Source organism: Lycorma delicatula, chromosome 4 (genome assembly GCF_047948215.1).
Source record: "Lycorma delicatula isolate Av1 chromosome 4, ASM4794821v1, whole genome shotgun sequence".
In the NCBI taxonomy this organism is placed as follows: Eukaryota; Metazoa; Arthropoda; class Insecta; order Hemiptera; family Fulgoridae; genus Lycorma; species Lycorma delicatula.
This window is the reverse complement of record NC_134458.1, coordinates 65,274,915-65,296,147: the sequence shown is the minus strand read 5'-3', so window position 1 is coordinate 65,296,147 and position 21,233 is coordinate 65,274,915. Positions and strand designations below refer to the sequence as shown.

Genomic DNA, 21,233 nt, shown 5'->3' with positions numbered 1-21,233 from the left:
ATAACAGTATTCTAATTAGGGCGGCTGACTTGAATTCATACGGTCTGGGTCCACAGAAAAAAGGAGTTGTATTCCACAACTGGAAACAGTATATGTGTAACGGGCCATAAAGTTAATGTTTTAAAATATGATTACATTTATTTACGGGTTTGCCCGTACGCATCGTTTAATTCGATACGGTATCGTATCGACACGGTCGATGATGAACTATCAGTTTTTTATGACGATCAGTATAACCTCAAAACTCATATCGTACGGTTTGTATTGCTTTTACGATCGTCTTGTGATCACAAAAAATGTACGACTTTACATCGTTTTCATCATTAAGTAATGGCAGATCAAAGTAAGAAATTGGTTTCGCACTCCAGACTTCACGAGGACAAAGGTCCTCGTGAAAAGCGATCGGCCAACAGATCGAGCTAGTAATTATCCGCGATCAATTTTCTCATTCCGAACAGGAATTAAACAAATGATATTCCCTTGGCGATGGATTTCTTCGAGCTTAGCATTAAATATCGATATATACGGAAAACTACTGCCTTTACGAAATTCAGAAAATATTTAATCGCTTTTGATACATCATCACGGTATGAAACTTTTAAAAACGGCTCTTTCCAATTATTGTAAGTTGTGAAATTAAACAGACCTCGAAGGAAAGGGAAATATTAGAAAAGCATTGAAGTCGTATGATCTACGAAACTGATTAACACTATGGTATTTAAATTATTAATATTCCTTAAATCAGTGAATTGATCTATATTAAATTACATAATGGTATACCGATACTAATTCGGTTAACGATAATTTCTTATAAAAACAACATTTTAGTTTCAACACACATACACACAGTCATAACTGTATTAATGTAAACGATTCTGATTTTTTACGTTAAACACTTAAACAATTTTTATAACTTAAAGGCAACCTTCAAGCGTAAATGCTATTTCAGGTCTTCAAAGACACCATACTAATAAATTTTACAGGTAGTAGTCAAGCAAGAAGTAATAAGAATGGATTAATTCCAGTAGATGTTTAGGTTGGTACATAAGTCAATAGAGAAGTTAAGTGCAAAACATGCTTCGCCTTGATTGTACGAATGATAAGAAAGTGAAATCGATGAAAAAATTATGCCTTGAGTTTAAAACATGTGTTATTCCTAAAAAAAGCAGTTTTTAGTGAAACTTTAACCACAGCGACAGATCAAATAAAAGTCAGTTATATTGATTACAGCTAAATCGTTCATTCATTTAATAATACAAAATGGTTTTTTATAACAAAAATTATTGTTATACGAATGATCAATTTAAAACGCTAGATAATCTTTATTAATCGACCATATAAATAATGAATAATGTAATATTAACTTATAGTTAAAGAAGTAAACTGATATGCTCCGACATACAGGCGCGAGCGCGCGCGCACACACATAAATACATGCACACATGTATATATATATAATTTTTCTTCTTAATTCAGAAAACTGCACCAATTTTATATCTTTGAAAAATGTTCACTTAGTAAGACTGGTTTGGATAATAATAGGCTGTCTTTCAAAAGAAAAATGCTATCTTCTTAAATTATATTTCCTCGGCTTGCAATTCTACATTTTAATACCTACAATAAAAAATAAATAAATACTAAATTCGAAAATAAAGTTTAACAATGAAAAACAAATTTCACATTTTTATACAGTGTCCCACGAAGAAACGGATAAACTTTCTGATCATGTTCTACTGGTTAAAATAATGAAAACGTTTCTTAGGTCTGGAAACGCTTTGTTTTCGAGTTACGGCTAGCGAAAGATTTCGCTCGGATTTCAGTTCTTCTAATAAAAACAGATCCTACGTAATTTTTAGGACTGAAACTAAGGAGTGAAGTTGGTGGTTGCATATGTAATTTGAGCTGGGAAATGCGATAAAACAAGTCCCAGAACTGTAACTCCAGTAGTTTTTAAGATATCCGAAGTAAAATACAAAATTCGGTGGCGTTAAGTCAGGCGATCGTGGTAGCCATTCGACTGATCCACCACGTCCAATCCAGTTTAAGAAATTAGCATTCAAGTGATTTATAGCTACTAAGGAAAAATAATTTGCAAACTAGTTTGTAAGGGTTCATCCTCTAAAATAGCCGGTAAATTATTTTTCGAGAAATGAACGTATGCATCTCCCGTAAGGTTTTCATTGAAAACAAACGGTCACAGAATTTTGTCATAAATAATGCTACACCAAACATTAATGTGAAATCTATGTTGGAAACTAGTTTCCACAGTACCATGTGGATTGCCTTCGCTCATAAATGACTATTTTTAGAACTGAAGACTCCGTTTCTCGTAAAAGTGGCTTCGTAAGTAAATAAAGTTGAATTTACCTGATCGGGGTTGTGGAAGCTAACGACGCAAGTTTGGCAGCAATTTTTTAACTTTCTGCAGGCGGAAAGGATAAAGATTTTCTTTCCGTAGGATGCGCCATACTATTTTTGACAAACGAGTGCTACGTGAAATTCGCCTTGTGCTTCGGTTACGCTGAATATGCTGAATCACACGTTGCTCATCATTAAATGCTGATAATACACCGAAGAAAAAGCTTTCATTTCTGGAATCCGCCTTCCAGGAAATCTCTCCTGATATTCACGTCGAGCAGCTTCAGAATTTCCGTTACAAAATTCATAAACAAAAATTATATCGAAATATTCCTCGCCAGAAAATTGAAACGGCATTTTCATCCAACGATATGATAACACTACATTTCCTTTTCTGTATGATAATTTTTGACAACAGATTCAAACGAAGTACATAATTTTCATTGTTGACCTGCTGTTAATATTTCCAACCTATACAATAAATTTTTTTTTAATATTTCTAAAATAACATACATTTTAATTTTCAATTAAAAAACTAAATTGAAATTTATTTTTTTACATAATTATTTCGTTTTAACTGCGTAAATGATTGTATATACACAATTAAAATATTGTTTTTTAAATTTTGTATTTCTTTTAAAACTATTTTCAGTAATTATCGCTTTTGTTTTTAAGAAGTATATTTATTAGGAACAAAAAAATAGTATGATTTTCTGTTTATTTTCTGTCTGTTTTGCTTCAATAAAAAACGATTTTTAAAAGTTTTTATTTACTCTTTATTGCCTGTATTTACATTAATTTTCTTAGAATTAAATTCTCTACAAGTTTTTTAGCTAAATCTTCCGCATTTATTTGTCATTTAACATAGATGTTGTAGTACAAACCTAAAAAAAATAACTTGTTTCTCGACACCGAATTTTGTGTTTTACATCGGATATCTTGAAAAATATTGAAATTACAGTACTGGGACTTGCTTTATAGTATTTCCCAGCTCAAATTACATAAGCAACCACCAAATTCACTCCTTAATTTCAGCCCCAAAAATTACGTAGGGTTTGTTTTTATTAGAGGAGCTGAAATCCGGGCGAAATCTTTCGCTAGCCGTAACTCGAAAACAAAGTGTTTCCAGACCTAAGAACCTTTTTCATCATTTTTACCAGTAAAATACGTCCTGAAAGTTTCTCCTTCGTAGGACGTTCTGCATATAGTTTTTCAGTAGCTACAGGTGATCGCCGATTACAATTTATTACTGATGATGAGAGATGAATTTTATAATGTGAAAATTATAGACCTGACCGGGATCTGTAATTTCCAAAACCTTTTGAACGAAAAACAGAGATGCTAAGATCTACAGAAGTCAGTCGATCGGTATATCGATACATGCCGACCGTAAAATAAATAAAACATGAAACGATTAAATGACCGTTGTAGAAAATAAAAATAAATTATTTATAAAACTGAAAGGATGAATAAATTGGAAAATATGAATCGAATGGAAACTGTAAAACAAGGGCCCGGAAAGTATGTACTCTATACAAACGAATAAAAAACGAAAAAGAATTGAGAAAGACACTGTCACGATGAAAACAAGATACCAGAAACAAATGATGGAATGTAGTGACACTATTAGGGGAAAAATGTCAGTACCGATTACAAAAATTGAATTGATAATGTTAATGAATTAAATTAATGTTCACGTTAATATTTAAAAATAAACTAATTTAAAAAAGTGAATTAATTCATTTAAGTCGATTAGCTGAGTCAACAGACTCAAAAAGGCCTTAATCTCGAAAAAATTCACTACAGTAAATAAGTTATTGAAGCGGGTTCCGAAAAGTATGTAGAATAAAATGTGTGCCCTAGCGAAAATGAGAGATTAACTATTTAATTTGTTTAGCAAAAGATTAAAGACAATGTTTTAGTTTTTCGTCAATAGCGGATTTATTTGTATTCGCATGTAAAAATAAAAAGGATCAATAGATAGCTGAGGAAAATTGGCATAAAAAACCTTCGGCTACTTTTTTCTACGAGCAAAACTAAGGGCGTTAGCAAATTTTACAATAAGCACCAAAATCGCGTAATGGTAGAATAACTTGGAAACCGGATACCTTCCCGTATGCAGTGACTAAATGGATAAATTAATAAATTTATCCATAATTTCTTAATTTTTCTCGTAGAAAAAAGTGTAGGGAACTTTTTTTGTAAAATTGTCTGTGTTTTCTACTGGTGATATTTATTTTTTCATAAGATTACAAATAAACAAATTATTGAGGAAAACTAGCATTTAAAAAAAAACAATTTTTTTCCACAAAGGCAGGAAATTTTCAAAATCAATCAAATCTAAGGTTAAATATTGATAAATTACGTATTTTTTACATAATCTATGAAATTGCATAAAAATATTTGTTTACATTAATTTGTTACAACGATTTGTTTATATCTTAATTTTCAGTGGTTTACGAAGTATACTAACATTTATTTTTAAACCCGATTGAAAAATTAAATTGTTTTAAAAACTATCTATCTCATCTTAAAATACATGTTTTACCCTACAAAAACCAGAATTAAAAATGATCGGTTTTGAGCGTTAGCCAAGGTTCCAAAACACGCTTTTTCTAAAAACAAAAATGCAATTTTCAAATGTTGATAAAATAACCAATTACATAAGATATAGAGATATCCCTTATGAAATGAGTAGGTTTTAAGCTCAAGAACAAAATGCTAAACTGACTTACTCATTTTTTGCAATTTTTTTTATTGTTATAGCCGTTTTATCAACAACTTTCAGATTTTCACAGTAGATCCGGATTAACGGAAGATCGGAAATAAAAAATACTTCGAAAATTTGACTAATTTATAGCCTTGGGTCTTATGAATCCGTACCTTTTTGATTTTTTTAATTATCTTAAACAGGAACAAAGTTATGGAAGTTTATTTACTTCGCGCCCTCGAGTTACGTTATCTATGTACGATAGCTATAGCGCGATTTTGGTGTTTATTGTAAAATTCGCTAGCGCCCTTAGTTTTGCTCATAGATAAAAGTACCCGGAAGGTTTTTTATGCGAAATTTCTCAGTTATCTACTGATGCTTTTTAATTTTACATGCGAATTAAAGTAAGGCCGCTATTGGCGAAAAACTTAATTTATTTTTTTTATTTGTTAATTAACATATTAAATAGTTAATCACTCCTGTCCGCTAGGGCACACTTTTATTCTATATATTTTTCGTAACCCATTCACATAATTTATTTGCTATAGTAAATTTTTTCGAGGTTAAAATCACTACTGACGCAGCTAAGTGGCATGTGTGGACATAGATAACAGAACAAGACCGTTCGCTTCCATCTCCATCGTCAGAAAGTAGGAAACAATGATCGAAGAAAATGCAATTTAAGAAGATACCATTCGGTCACAGACGGGCGGTTTGTAAAGAGTAACTGATATTACACAGAATAATATTTAATTTTGTCATTGTTGTTATTTCATCATTTTATTATTTCATCGTCTTCTTTCATTTGAGTAAAACTAACGGAATCTGACACCGCTGAAATTTCAGGAGTATACCGTATCGTGTGAGTAAATTCAAGAGGCACCTGAAATACATCTTTTGAATCGGTTACGTTTTTTTTATCTAATTTACGATCGTCAGAACGTCGTTCATAGATTTCACAACCGCTATTTTTAACGTAAGGTAATGATAAAGCGTTATAGTTCAACGAAAAATTTTTATTACACGATTCTGATGCAATTTTTTCCATAGCTTCAAAATCTTCAAAATTTAAATTCATAAACGGACTGATACTTTGGTCATTAAATAAATCGAATATTTTAGTGTTTTCTGAAACGTGAATATTTTCATCAAATGATCTGCAACGTTTTGAAAGAGAATCCGGAGAGGCTTTCGGTTCATTCGATGAAGAATATCTTAAGCTTTCTCTTGAATCCGGATTACGTTCCCGGAAAGAACGTTGCAATTCAAGAGATTCCGATCGAAATGGATCTCTGTTTTCTACAGTACATTTCATTATTTCAGATACCTCAAGAGATTCTAAGGACAAGACGTTATCTATCTGTACACAGTTTCCCACGGAAGGTCTGAGTTCGGTAGATATCGATTGTGAAATGCCTGTTTTATTTCCAAGACTTCCCATTTTTTTAAATTCAAAATTTCTATTATTATTTTGAAAAGATGTCTCGAGTAAATTTTGGTCCAGGTAATTTCGTTTATATTCACTACTCCCCGATCCGTACTTGTCATCGGATCGTAGAAATGTAAAATTTGGTGTATCTGATTTTTTATTTTTTGACGTTAAAAAGATTGTTTGTCGACCGCTTAATTTGTTAGAATCATTTACTGAAGTTATACCTGGTGGTGTTTGATATTCATCCAACTGAGGGGGAGCCGACTGAGGAGCAGGAGGAGGTGCTGTAGCGGGCGTCCATGACTTCACTTCACTGTGCGGCCGAGTTACTAAATCCCCTGTTCAAAACATTTTTATATTAACACAATTTTAAAAAATAAATTATATGTTACATCGACTAAAATCATCATTAGCGTTTAAAATAAACTTAGTAAGCGGGGAAACTATGCCTTAAGGGAGGTGTCAACCCAAATTTTGACTAAAAAATAATAATTTTTTTTCGTTTGCTTTTTAATATGATAAAATTACTTTTTTCTATATTTTTACTCTAAATATTAAAAAAAGCTTTTATAGGTCGTTTCTAGAAGAAATTTGTTCTTTTTAAACAAAAGATTTGTCAATTTTTGAAAATTTATTTCTCGTATTTCAGTGGTGATAAGTAGTTCATTTAGAACTCATCTTAAAGCTTATTGTGTCTTTTTTAGTAAAGTCTTTTCCCACCTGATAGCAGCACTACACTGTGAGTAGAATGGTTATTTGTTTGTGTCGTGCGCTATTGTTTACTGTATAATATTTCGACAAATACTTTGAAATGTTTCGATTTTTTTTATTTGTGACGCAAATTAGTAACATTGTATCATTAATTACTGTTTTTTCCTTTTATTTAACTTTGAGTAGTTATTTGGGATAAATAAGGTGCCGTTTTTAAAACATTGTTCATTTTTTTCTGTTTACATTTATAATAATTTTTATTTGATTAGTTTATTAGTGTATAAAGTAAATTGTAATATGGAACTTCCAAAAAAACAAAATGTACGAAAATTATGAACGAAAAACTTTTGGCAAAAAATCTAGTTGCCCTGTAGCTCCTGAGATTCAAGATAATGAACCAAAAACTGTCCTTTCTCATGTAAGTACAGGAGATATTAGCACAGAAAATGTTGGTGTACAGCTGCATGATTTTAAAAAATCAGAACTTTTACAAATTCATGATGACCAGACCTGAATTTATCAATTAATTATGAACTAAGAATGTTTTTTTACATTTTCCGTAAACTTTCTTCCAGGATTTTAAAACGCTAGAAACGATAATACTAAACTTGTATGGATTAAATTTTAATGATTTTTTTTAAAAGTTGCACATAAATTTTTGATCTATGATATGCAGAGAGGTTATCTTAAAATAATTCACATGAAATTAAATAAATAATATATCAAAGAAACGTTATCATTTTTGTTATTTTTCGCAAAAACCTTTTTTTTCTGACAGTGAAAACAGAAAAACAATAACTGTTTCCACATCACAGAGCAAAACTTTCCGTTTTCCTTTTTTTTTTGGTTAAAGAATTAAGTTTCTAGGATAAATCATATCTGAGATAAAGCGTTTCTCGTAAATGACAATTATTTATTCCCACCCTCAATTTTAGGGGTTGTAAATCAAATATGATTATGACTTTTTGTAGCATAATTTCTAATTAGATACTAGTCCATTTTCAGACCAGAACAATAAAAGGATCCCAAAAACAAGAAAAAATGGGTTGACTACCCCTCTTAAACGTTTTAATTCGGTGATCTTCAGGAAGTAGTTTATTAAAATGCGCTCGGGCTCTTGGCATCTTATCACTTCAAACCTGTTAATTTCCAGAATTCTGCTTCCTGAGACTTTTGTGGATATCATGAAACCAATTATTGTATGCGGTTTACGGTTTGCGGTGTAGCGATAATGATGATAAGAAATGCTCGAGTAAATAAATAAATAAATTTAGCGTTGAAGGGTACAGTTGAAACTTATCGATTAACAAATTGTGGAACAACCGACATAAAATTAGATAACAGAAATGCAGGGAGGATTGTTAATGCACAACCAGAATTTCGTGTAAACTGTTGTAGGCATTATAGTAAGAAAAATATTTGCCGGTTTGATGCTACAAGAATTACCGATCATTCCACCACTTTTAGAGACAATTATAAATCGCCTTTAATTATACTGTTGCTATATTAATTTAGACCCGTCTGATCACACCAGCCGATTAAAAGCAACCGATATGAATTTTTGAATTCAACTATTAACATCAGACCCAAACATTTGCAAAGACCCTCCTTTATAGAGACCGACCAGTGAGTAGGGCATAAGTAAGCATAGTGAAAGCGAGTTCTTACTGTGAAATTAGACGGAGAGGAATGGGACTCTATCTTTATAAGGCTCAAGAAATTAATAAGAAACGGGGTAGATTTTATAGTACACTTTTATTGTACGATGTTTAGATATGTATAATTCCTTTGTAATTACAGTAGAAAATGTAAATTGTACTAGAATAAAGAAGACCTCCTTTCTAATGAACTAAGCAAGTTAGGATATTCAAGCATTTTACGCATTTTCGTATCCGTTAAAATTATTAAAATCTTACAAAGAAAACGTCTTCAGAAAATTTTAGAAAAAGAAAAAGTAGCTCGGGAAGCGTACCGTTGTAGCCGATATATAGCGAGTCGGGTATAACGTACTGGGTAACAGGCGGTAAAACTGTTTCACAAAATTATGATTTAACTATTATTAGCGGACGGTTGCGATGAACAAATTGTAACAGGACCAGGGTAATGGATTCCTTTTAATTAAGAAGAAAGTATGAGAAATTAATGATGGAAGAAATCCAGGAACTAAAAGAAATCCTTTTCACAGGCTAACAGGTCCGTTTGACAATTTGTTCTTTGTAGTACAGACAGTGACACCTCTTAACAGCTATTGTTTAACGACAAGGGTTACCGGACCGGAATAAAAATTTATCGGAAATTTTAACGGCGCGAACAATGAGAATTCTTACGTTTTAAGAGTTAAGGAATGGGGTGGATAATGGTTCTGCAGGCCAGGGGGTATAAATACTGCCAGCACCGGCGGAAACGGTGAGCAGTTAAGAAGTAGTTAAGCGATGCCGTGTTAGCCGTGTAGTCGCGATAAATTGAATAGTTTGCGAGGCCGTGTACGACGCGATTGTGTGACGGCGTTATCGGTAAGCTTTTGGTTATAACGACTGAAGAGTACGTCACAAGCATTCCAGTACAAACAGTAGTTGAATAAAGAAAGTTGTTCGGCGAGTTATTGGCAAATAGCAGTGAAAGTGACAGTATTATATTAATTCATAAAGTGCAGGGTAGTTTCATTGTAAACAGTAATAGTAATAATATTTGCAGAGAATTGAATTGTATGAACTTTAGACTTCTCTAATCTTATCTTGTGTTAATGAAAAACTAGGTATCAATATTAGTGATTATTTTAATGTTTTCAGCAAATCAGACTGTATTCAGGTTTTTTATAATTTAACTGACTGTAAACTAATTTTGTCCTTATTTGAATAACTATGTATGACATATATTCGCTACTATTATTATTATTGTTGTTGTTATTACTATTATTTATTTTATCTTCTGTTTTTAGTGTTATAATTTGTATTTATAACAGATTTTTAGTTTGTTAATCTCTCAATATCCTGATCGAGCCGCGAATATCGACAATTCGAAAAGAAAGCTCGATACAGAACAAAATAGAAACGGAATAACAGTATCCCAAAAACTGTAGGGGTTTCCGGTCGCCCTTAAAATTTTTATCTAATGAAAACCATATGAAGACGGTTTTAATTTTTTCCTTTTATTTTTCTACCTTTAATTAAAAACATAAAAATTGTTATTACAGTTATAACATCTAATTTAATCGAAGTAGCCGATGACAATCTGAAGTTTCAAATCCAGTAAAAATTCAATTCGTCTACCGCTCTTAAATATCTACTTTACATAATAGAGTTTAAATCAGCAACAGAGTTTAAACCAAAAACACTTTATTTAAAAACAAATCTTTTAAATTAAAAATGCATATAAATATATATTTTCGGTAAAAATATAAACCCGGAAAAATTGTTTAAACGGATACAATGTCTAATCGCTAAATAACATTATATAGAAACATCTGTGTGCATGTATACCGAGGAAAATAACAGCTCATACTTTACAAATTGTAAAACCTAAAAAGAAAAAAAAGTAATTTTTCATTCGCTAGATACACTCGTGCTACACGAGTAAGCGCATGAATTTTACCCAATGTACAAAGTTTACATAAATTTATATAATGAATTTTCATACATACCTTCATGAACGTTTTGGGTAACTGTAAATGTTTTGCCGGTATCAAGAGGCACCGTCCAGTTGACGGGTTCAGGAGAACGCATAAGTATCTGCTCAGGAGATTTTACACGCGTCGGTTCAGGAGGTGACTTGACTACACGTTCCCTTTCCGGTTCTGTTGTAACGGGTTTCTCGGGTTCAACATGATCTTCTAAAATTCAGAACAGCATAAAAAAATTATTATTTCAATTAACTAACTATAATCTATTATAAATTTATGAATCGCTTATTACTTTACTGACAAATATTTATGTGGACAAAACAGATTAAAATGTTTTTTTTCCCCCAATTTTTGATGAAGGAAGCGCCGTTGGTTTGAAATAATTCTTAAAAGATTCTGCAAACATCATAGTAAATATACAGAGCGAGTGAAAAGTATTACGATCCTTTCAATTCTAAACCGTTTCTGACGGAGACTAGAAACGTTCTGGAGTGTTTACGGGTCGATTATTCTACCTTTAGGTGATAATAATAAAATTTCGTCACTTTGGTGCGGAGAATGTTAGTATAACTAAATTCTTATATATCGATACCCTTCGTGTGGAGCTTCATATTAAATATCTCATCGAGATGAGAAAAATATTATAACACATTTTGTATACGATCGCCATGTCCCGGGGACAAAGTTCAGATTTTCCCGATTTTCAAAGTACTTAAAATCTAATTTAATACTCGTTCGCTTAGAGATACGGTGGAGGGAATACTTTAATCGATATCAATTAAGATCGAGGAAAAAATAATTGCAAGGCTATTTTTCGTCTTACTACAGATAAACGGGGCTTACTGAATTCCTAATTTAAACCTATCAGGAAGATTCAAAATCTTCCCGGATTTATATCCCCTTTGAACGATCTACTTTTAATTTACCGATAAAGATTAATCTTTAAGTTGACCTCTCCGAACGTTAAATTTGATCGGATTACGAGTAAACACTTCTGAAAGTTTAAAGTCTCCGCCTGAAACGGCTATAAAATAAGAAAGGAGTTGCCGTATTTTTGAGTCGTTCTGTGTTATTTGTGAGTATGTGTTAGTGTTAAAAATTACAAATTTCTGATGATTTGAAAACGGTTGAATTCGGCGATATTATAATTTGAATATTAAAAATATTCTTATGTTTTGAAAATATTCATAAAATGTATCAAAACAATTTTAAGAAAAATACTAGTCGATGTACTACAAGTGTATTGTATTTTCTAATAGAATTTTATATCCGAAGTACTGAACACAGAACCTCCTAATAATGGCCCAATAACTGCCACAATACAGCTATGTGTAAAATAAGATATTGTAAATCAAATATGTGTATTTTTCTAACATTAAAATATGACTACACAGTGAAAAGTTCTAAAAAATAATCACTGATATGCTTATATAATTGCAGGGTTTACAATAAAAATATTGATAAATGCAATACACATTATTATTATTCTTTTTTTTTTTTAGGTGTGTAGACATTTTAAGCGAATTAACACCATCAGATACCTCAACCAAGCCCTCAGTCTTGAAGTCTGTCTTGAAGTACTGCCAAGCCATCAGATCAGTCTTGAAGTACTGTTCTGTAATTTGGAATCAAGATAGAGAAATTTGAAGACTGAGGCTGGGCAAAGAAAATTCCATTGGAAGTTACGCCATCGAGGGCTGAGCGCACACCAAATATCTTTTGAAGCTGAATTTAATCTCTTTGGTATCGCTTCGTTCGAGTCTACGAGAAATATACAGAAAGTTATTTTCATTTATAAAGCGATGCGTGAACTTACCGACGTTGATGTGTCTAATGTAGGTATCAGGATTCCGTACATGAATAGTAGAAAAGATAAACACCATTAATTACAACTATAAATAGCCTAAATTTAATTAATGAAAGCAGAGTAGATCTGTTCGATGAGAATTTTTATTCTATTAAGAAAAAGGTCAAGGAATTTTTACCGGTATGCGTTTTCTTGAATTACGTTGTAATACGCGATCACCTTCTGGTTCTAATTCATGAAAATTTTAATTTACGTGTATGTTAATCAAATCGCACTTTACGTTAGATTTAAGACAACTTGGTGTAAAAACTGCTTATTTTAGAATAATTTGACTAAATACATTAGTGATGTACTGTTTAGAACTGACTATAAGTTCCTGTGTGTGTGGTTCTTTTAATTTTTAAGGTATTTCAGGGTTTTAATGTTACTAGGAAGACCTCCTTATATTAAATGCGTCCTGATAGGTTGGTGCAGCAATTATGCATCTCATATACTATTCTACTGCAATTCTCTTCCGTTAGATAGGATTTCCCTCTTCCCTGTTTAGATTAGGTATCTTCATCGAGGATGAGGATGACTACAAGGGATGAGAGGAGGCATTTAAAAAAAAGTATTACTGTTGTAAATTGGTGGTACATATTGCAATAAAACTGGGCTAATGTATGTTGTACAAATTTGCCGTCCAATTGAAGCCATCAGGCCAAAGTTACATTGAAGCCATGGAAACTTAAAGCATTAGAATAAATATTTTCATTAACATTTTCTAATCTGGATTAAATCGATATTCTGCCAAAATTTTTATTAACGGATTCAACATTTCCCAAACAAATCTTTTCATGGATATTTTGTATGAAGATGACAACAAAAGGATTAAATCCTTTAACGTCCGCATTAACATTAATTTACCCCCGCTTAAACTATTCGTTCATCTATCTGACCGTGTTTCAGTCTTATGAATCGTTTTAATGATATTTGTTGAATTTTATTAAAAAGTAGAAATAAAGTTAGCTATCCGCCAGAACATTTGTAGAAATTTCAATATGATCTTTACCTCTAATAAAAAAGTTTTTATTCGTTGTTTTACTTATCTTTCGGTTTCATAAAGTCAATGTATACTACAAAAGTTGTTATTAAAACGTTAAACGTAAGTCGATTCGGTTCCATGCGATATTTTTATCGAAAAAGCTTCTACTGGGATCTGAGAAGGCAGAGGCGATTAAGTAATACTATTACAATGAAGCTTCTGTAATAATAGAATAAATTCGTGTGCGCCCTATGAATTTTACTCCTTTTTAAACCGAATTTAGATTATGCTTACATATATTTTTAAATTAAACTTTTGAGACAATTTTTTATTTTTATGGTTTTTTCGAATGTTTATGCCTTTAAAAAAATCCGAACCCTCTCGAAAAGAAATACATTTTAGCGACTTAAAACCGGTAAAACTATACTTTTAGCAGAAAAATGTTTCTTGAAATTCGGTTAAGTTAGATGCGAATAACTAAGAACCGATGGTCTTTAACAAAAATGTTACTTTTTATCGTAGAGCGGCAATAAAAGTTTATACATCATTCAAAATAGTAAAAAGATAATTTTGAAAAACGTTTTTACGGTAAAACAAAGATCTTTAATAAAGTTGAGCACAGTCTACTTAAAATATTATCTGATAAAAAGGCGATGGAAAACTATTTAATTTATTAATTAAATTTATTTATTAGATAAATTTGCTTAATATTAAAATTAAATAAGAATTTAATTTTTATTAAAATAATTAATTAATAATTTAATTATTTTATCAATTAATTTAATTTTTTAAATTAATTTTATAACAATTTTTAATTAATTTATTTAATATTTTTTTATTTAAATCTTTTTTTAATTTATTAATTTTATTTTAGACAGTTTGCTGGAAAATTTTCTTTTCGTCCGCCAAGTGTCAATAACTTAAGAAAGATTATCACGATGAATATATATATATATATATATTATAAATACGTTCACGTTATTAAATACTCTTACGTTCTATTATGATCGGTTAAGGCATTTTAATTAAAAAATAAATATTTTGAGTTTTTCTGAATATATTTTTCGAGAGTACGATAAGAAAACGAAACAGTAAAACGTGTATTTTATAATTTGTAAATAATTTGACGATTTTGTTTTCTAAGCTGTTCGGCAATAATAATAAAACCAAATTTAAATCGTAACAGATTTTTCCAATATATAAAAAAAAAAAAAACAATTTTAAAACAACGTTTAGTAACCTCAAACGGGACCAAAGACGACGTCGAACTGCGGGGCCGACAAAAATTATTTCTTCCCGTATGTTTAAGTCGAGGACAGATATATTACGATGCAGCAAAAGGTAAAGTAAATCTAAAGTGAAATCGTAAATTTTAATATATCGGTATTACGTATTTTTGCGCTCTTATATTTGTATGTACGAGCTATCATTTTTAATATATAATCGTTGTGTATGCAGAATAAGTTTCAGGTCGACATTTCTTTTAAGCGTGAAAGAACGTTTAACTCTCTCACCCAGAAATTTTTCATTATGTTATTCTCTTTTTACGTTATGTTATGTAGTTACTACTTTCAGGGCTACAAAAAAGTAGAAATTGCACTTTTAACGCATCGGTATCGTTCACGGATCTAATTAATTAGACTGTAAAAAACATTTGCAGTACCGTCGTTGGTTTTTGTCTTTCTTCGATGAAACCGGGATAAATGACCGGATGATGTTTACCTTAGTGGCGAGATTCGATTTCACCCAGAAAGTATGCAAAGTCAAAATAGCCAAATATGGAGCAATAGAATTTCTTACACACTATTCCGATGATCGTTATATGCACAAATCGTTGTTCTGTGTGCGATCTAACGCCGTTATGTAATAGATACTTTATAAAACTGCAGACGGTGAAGTTTATCGTGGTTCGATCTGATCTTTTACCGCACCGTTAGAGAAAAACGAGTGAGAATGTCGAATTCAGCGAGATGACACCGCCTGTTATATCGCTAATGAGACGACTGCTTGGCGGTAAGAATTTTTTTCTCGTCGCTCGATTTTAAAAGACTCACGGCTACTGAGATCTCAACCAAAAATGTTTTTCCTTTGAGATTATTTAAAACGCATATTTTCAGAACGATCATCTGCTCGATGAACCGAAAACCGAGATCTAAAGTGAAATTTTGTGTATCAACCGATAAACATTACGAAAACCGGCTATAATGCCGTGAAATTGGCTCTACATCCGAGTTAAAGGAAAACGCTTTTAAAATGTGGTGTAAAATCAAAACTGTATGAAATCTGAATAATTTTTTACTTTAAGTATCAGCTCGAAAAAAATCTAGTCGCGTCTTTTTTGAAAGTCATCTTATTAAATAAACAAATCCGGTTCGGATTTATTCATGTTTTTGAACCCATCATATATATATATATATGGGTTTTACAGACTCGAAGAAACCGCCAGCAAATAATTTAGCCAGGATAATAGTGCTACTCCAACGATGAAAACTATCTACGGGTAAATTGCTTTTAGGTAATTAAAAGAAATAAATTTTATTATGTCTTTGATTCGGTTCAGTTTGTCGCTAAAATAATTTTGTATAGTAAAAAATCACAATAATTTGGCTTTTTTTGTTACTTAAAATGTACAAGCTCATCAACCGTTTTTGGGTTACGATATCCCCTTGTGATCCAGTAGATACATAGTGTAAATCGAACAGTAAAAATATGTTTCAACACAGTTTCACCGATTATCACACTCAAATCAACAAGAAAATCTTTTTCTCGATTAAAATTAAAGAAAAGTGGCGGGCGAGTAAAAAAAGGAAAAGTAAAAAAAAATATAATTGATTCAATACCGAGGCGTGGTTTATATGACAACGAATTGATTGAATATGCAAAACAAATGAAAATTCCACATTTCAGAGTGGTTTTTATGTTGGACGCTTTACAAAAAAAGATTGGAAAAAATGAATGTGATGTAGTCAATTTGGACACTTCAAAAGGACGTGGTACGCATTGGGTTTGTTTTAGAAAAGTCGGTAAAAATGTAGACTATTTTGATGGTATAGGAAACGTACACCCGCCTCCAGAATTGATGAATTATTTTGGAAAAAAGATGAAAATAACAATTATTAATTTACAAAAATTACATAACAATACCGACGGGTAGTTATGAAATTGAAGATGTTGGTGAATATATACAAAACGAAATGAAGAAAATTAAAAAAATCGATCGCTTTGCGAGCAAATACCAATACGTTACAATCTGAAATTAAAAGCACCGTGTGGATAGATTTTTCGGATGATTAAAGTATTGGCAGTCTATTGTGTTATGGGTCGAGAATTCTCAAACCAAATCAAACACACCATTCAAATCGAATAATAAATATCGCCTCTGTAAATGTAATAGGTGTAAAATGTAATATTATTTCGGGCGGATATAAAAACGAGAAACAGGATTGCATTTTGTATGATTTCCCACTGATTGTCGATCCTGGTGAAATGATTGAAGAATGTCCATTTTATATTACATTCATGCCAGTAGACGAAAAAGAAAGTACCAACTTGATAAAAAAGTTGACTGATGAAGACGATCAGTTGTTAAATTTACGCAGCGAACGGGTAAGCATGTCGTTGGTGTTGAGAGAATGTAAATAAGTTATTGCAATTTAATTTTTTTTCTCTTTATTAGAAATGCCGTACTGTAACGATGACGACAGTGATGATGCCAAAAAACATATAAACCAACAGAGTAAAGCATTAAGAAATTAAAATCTCTAGGATTTGAAATTCTCTGTCGATGGAAAATTAAAAAGCACCAATAAGTTATTGAAATGAAAAATAATTTTTTCTTATATAGAGATGAATTATTTTAATCTTACAAAAGTCGCGTTTACTGACGAATCGTTAACATATAAACAAATACATAAACACACCCCGTTTGAAAACAACTTTAAAACGGGTGATAAAATTATAATAAGAATCAACCGGACGAGTATACTGTTCCGGGCGACAGTTGTCTACGTATTCGTGGGAAACTTGTTGGCGAAAACAATAAAAAATCGACAACATCAGAATTGGTTAATTTTGCCGGCGCCTTTCTCTTCGATGAAATTGTTTACAAAATAAACGGGCAAGAGGTGGCCAGCACGAAAAACGTAGGCGTGACCTCTATTATGAAAAATGTAATTTCAATAACAAACAATTCAATTCTATTATTGGAACAAGCCGGCTGGGTTACTGGTACAAACAAAATTGATATAGACGACGATGAGGTGTTTTTACATTCCACTTTCAATGTTGTTGGGTTTTGCCGAAGATTACAAGAAAATAATTATAAACAACAGACAAGAATTGTTATTGAAACGTACTAGTGATGATGTAAACGCAATACTGGCCACGGTTTCAGATCATAAATCTAGACTAGAAATAACGGATGTCGCTTGGCTTGTACCGTATTTAAAGGTTTTGAGTGAATATCAGTTGGAATTGGCCAAATTGAGAGAAAAAAATGACGAATTGCGCATACCGTTTAGAAGTTGGGAAATTCATCAGAATCCAACAGTACCACAGACAAAATCTATGGTTTGGAATGTAAAAACATCATCACATTGGACAAACCTAGATACGTTATTGTAGGCTTTCAAACCGATAGATTAAATAAAGCTACAAAGAACGCGTCGGAATTTGATTCGTGCAACGTTAAAAATATTAAAGTATTTATAAATTCAAACTATTATCCATATGAGGATTTAGAGGTGATCGAATGTTGATGTACAAAAAAAATGTTTGTCGATTTTAAACAACCGTATTATAAATTGACCGATTCGCCATTTACGTATCAGATTATAAAAACAAATATCCCTTGTACGTGATTGATTGTTCACGACAGGATGAATCGATAAAAATGGCGTTATTGATTTGAAAATTAATATTGAAGTTGAAGAGAATCTTAAACCAAATTTTAAACCGTATTTTTTGTTAATATATGAAAATGTAGTGGCTTACTCACCGTTAACCGGCAAAGTAATAAAACAAACATCATAAGTAGAAATTTAATTTTTTTGTTTATTTTTAATTTTTAATATATTGTATAAGTTACTCATATACTGGTGTAAAGTGGTGGGGGGGGGGGAGAATCGACTAATCAGCGCTCGTGAATAAAGCCTCATATACAAACGTAAAGTGGTGGGGGGTGATTACTTCAGTATATGAGGTATAATGTATAATGTATAGGCTCTATAATGTATTGAATAATTTACTCAGTTAACAGACATAAAGTGGTCGGGGGTGAATCGACCAATCAGCGCTCGTGAAAAAACCTCAGGTTCAAACATAAAGTGAGGGGGGGGGTGATTACGTTTGAACCTGAGGTTTCTATACTACTAGAAAGTGACATCACCTTTCAAATACAAAACAATTATTTTTATTTTATTTTTGTTCCTCTTTTGCTTTTACGTGTATATAAAGTAGAGTTCTGCGGTTCTGCCTCTAGGTACGGTTCTTTTGGCGTGGGTCGTGTATTTTGTTTTATAATCAATTAATGTGCGATACGAATATTTGTTAAACGTTTTTATCGTGGTTTATGGTTGAAACTTCTTAAAGTAGTTCGTTAACGTGAAAATAGTTATGGCTGAATATAAGTCTGTTGTGAAATAAAAAACTTCGAGGACAGGCGCGCGAAAATGTAAACAACTTGTATGATTTCATGAAGAAAGAATCTTTAGGTGCAGGAAAATAGAAAAATGACAAGCATTTAATTGCTATACAGAAGTGTGAAGAGAGAACTACAGCTGCCGGTGGCATTTCCAGGACTCGGGTTCAGAGCCTAAGAAAAGAAAAAATAAGACTTCTTCGATCCGAGGGGCCGGAATGTTCGTTCATTACTCCGAAGAAGAAAAAAAAACGTTCTAATCCAGTTACCGGATTAGATGATTTTGATAAAGATGTGGTTAGGCGAACCGTGAATGAATTTCACTAAAAATTAAGTGGGCTGCCAAAAGTTAACAAACTGTATAAAAAATTGAAAATTAAAATTAATTTTAACTATGCAATGAAACTAGTTTAACAAGAATTTTGAAAGAATTAAGTTTTAAGTGGCGCAAAACAGAAAACGAAAGGAAAATTTTAGTTGAAAAACACATTAGGCATTAAAGGATTTCATATTTGCATCCAGTTACTGAGTTTAGAGAATGTAACCGGATGATCGTATACTTAGATGAATCCTGTTTTATCATCTCATTCAACAGTAAAATCATAGGCTGATGACAGCGGTGCAGGACTTCATCTACCATAATGTGAAGGCGTAATTATAATTCACGCCGGAGGTATTTATTCCAAACGTAATGTTAACAGACAGCCAAATAAAAAAAAACTGCGATTATCATGATAGCATGAATACTAAAGATTATTTGAAATGGGCTGAAAATAAATTACTTCCTAACCTTCTCCTGAGTCTGTAGTAGTTATTGATAATGCTTCATATCATAATACCCTTTCTGAAATACTTCCAGTGTCATCAAGCAAGAAACAAGACACGGTTGTTCGGCTACAGAGACATCATATCCATTTTCATCTCAAACGCTTAAACCACAGTTGTATGAACTGAGTTGAAAAGAGTAACAGAAAACGATACCGATTTGAAGAATTGTTAGAAAGAAGTGGGCATCAAATTCTGCGGCTTCCACCTTACCATCCTGATTTAAATCAAATCCTGATTTAAAACGACATGTTGCCAGCCACAACACAAGTTTAACGTGTAAGACGTGCAGAAACTGTGTGAAGATAAAATGAATCCGATGAGCGACGAAAACTGGAAATTTTATTATGAAAAGGTTGAAAAAATCGAAGGTAAATATTGGAGCCAAGAATCGTTAATAGATTCTCTGACAATCTTTTATTGTCTCTTTATAAGAAGTGATAGTTATAATGAAGATAGTGCACAGCCAGAAGAGCGTTCTAACCGAGGAATTAAACGGATAATTCATTTTCTAGTAAGTAATTAAAGTTACAGTAACAATAATTTATCGCAATATTTACTGTATAATTAGTAATGGATAATATTTTGTCAACCATTATTACATTTTATAATGTACAGTACAGAATTAGCCGACTGTATTTTATTTCAAAATTGTTGCATTCGTTTGTTAAAAATTAAACAATTATTTGGTAAGGGGGATTACTAAGAGCGAGGAACATCTTTTTACGTTGAGTAGTAATCCTCGTCACTCCAAGCTAGTCGTTACTTGGCGGCGACTGTAACTATTAAAAAGGCGGTTAAATCGATACCGTAAAGCTTATTTAAGAGACACAATTACCCAGTGGGAATTATGAGATATCCGCGTTCAAGACCCTTTAAGAAGCAGAAAGCCAATAATACCCACCATCGTAAATCGGTGGTGCCTACGTTCAGAGCAAACCGAGAAATGAGTCCTGAAAAAAAGCTGCTGCCGAGGAACAAGTCGATCGACTGTTATGATTCTCTTAGAGATATAAATATAAAAATCATTGTTTACTAGGCTTTGAGTATTTTATAGAAAAACACGATGAAAACTACAGCTATATATTTTCTGCAATAATATGTCTTAC

At 31.8% G+C, this 21,233-nt stretch overlaps 1 protein-coding gene across 4 annotated transcripts in view; it reads right to left on the bottom strand.

Annotated features, from left to right (window-relative positions):
• LOC142323486 (uncharacterized) overlaps positions 1-21,233 on the bottom strand; it is a 207,888-nt gene that overhangs the window by 9,695 nt on the left and 176,960 nt on the right. For all 4 annotated transcript variants that reach the window (XM_075363199.1, XM_075363201.1, XM_075363200.1 and 1 more), the window contains 2 exons: positions 10,852-11,040; positions 6,725-6,838 (listed from right to left, as the gene is read on the bottom strand). In XM_075363199.1, coding sequence (XP_075219314.1) covers positions 6,725-6,838; positions 10,852-11,040 — 303 coding nt within the window. The remainder of the gene's footprint in view (positions 1-6,724; positions 6,839-10,851; positions 11,041-21,233) is intronic.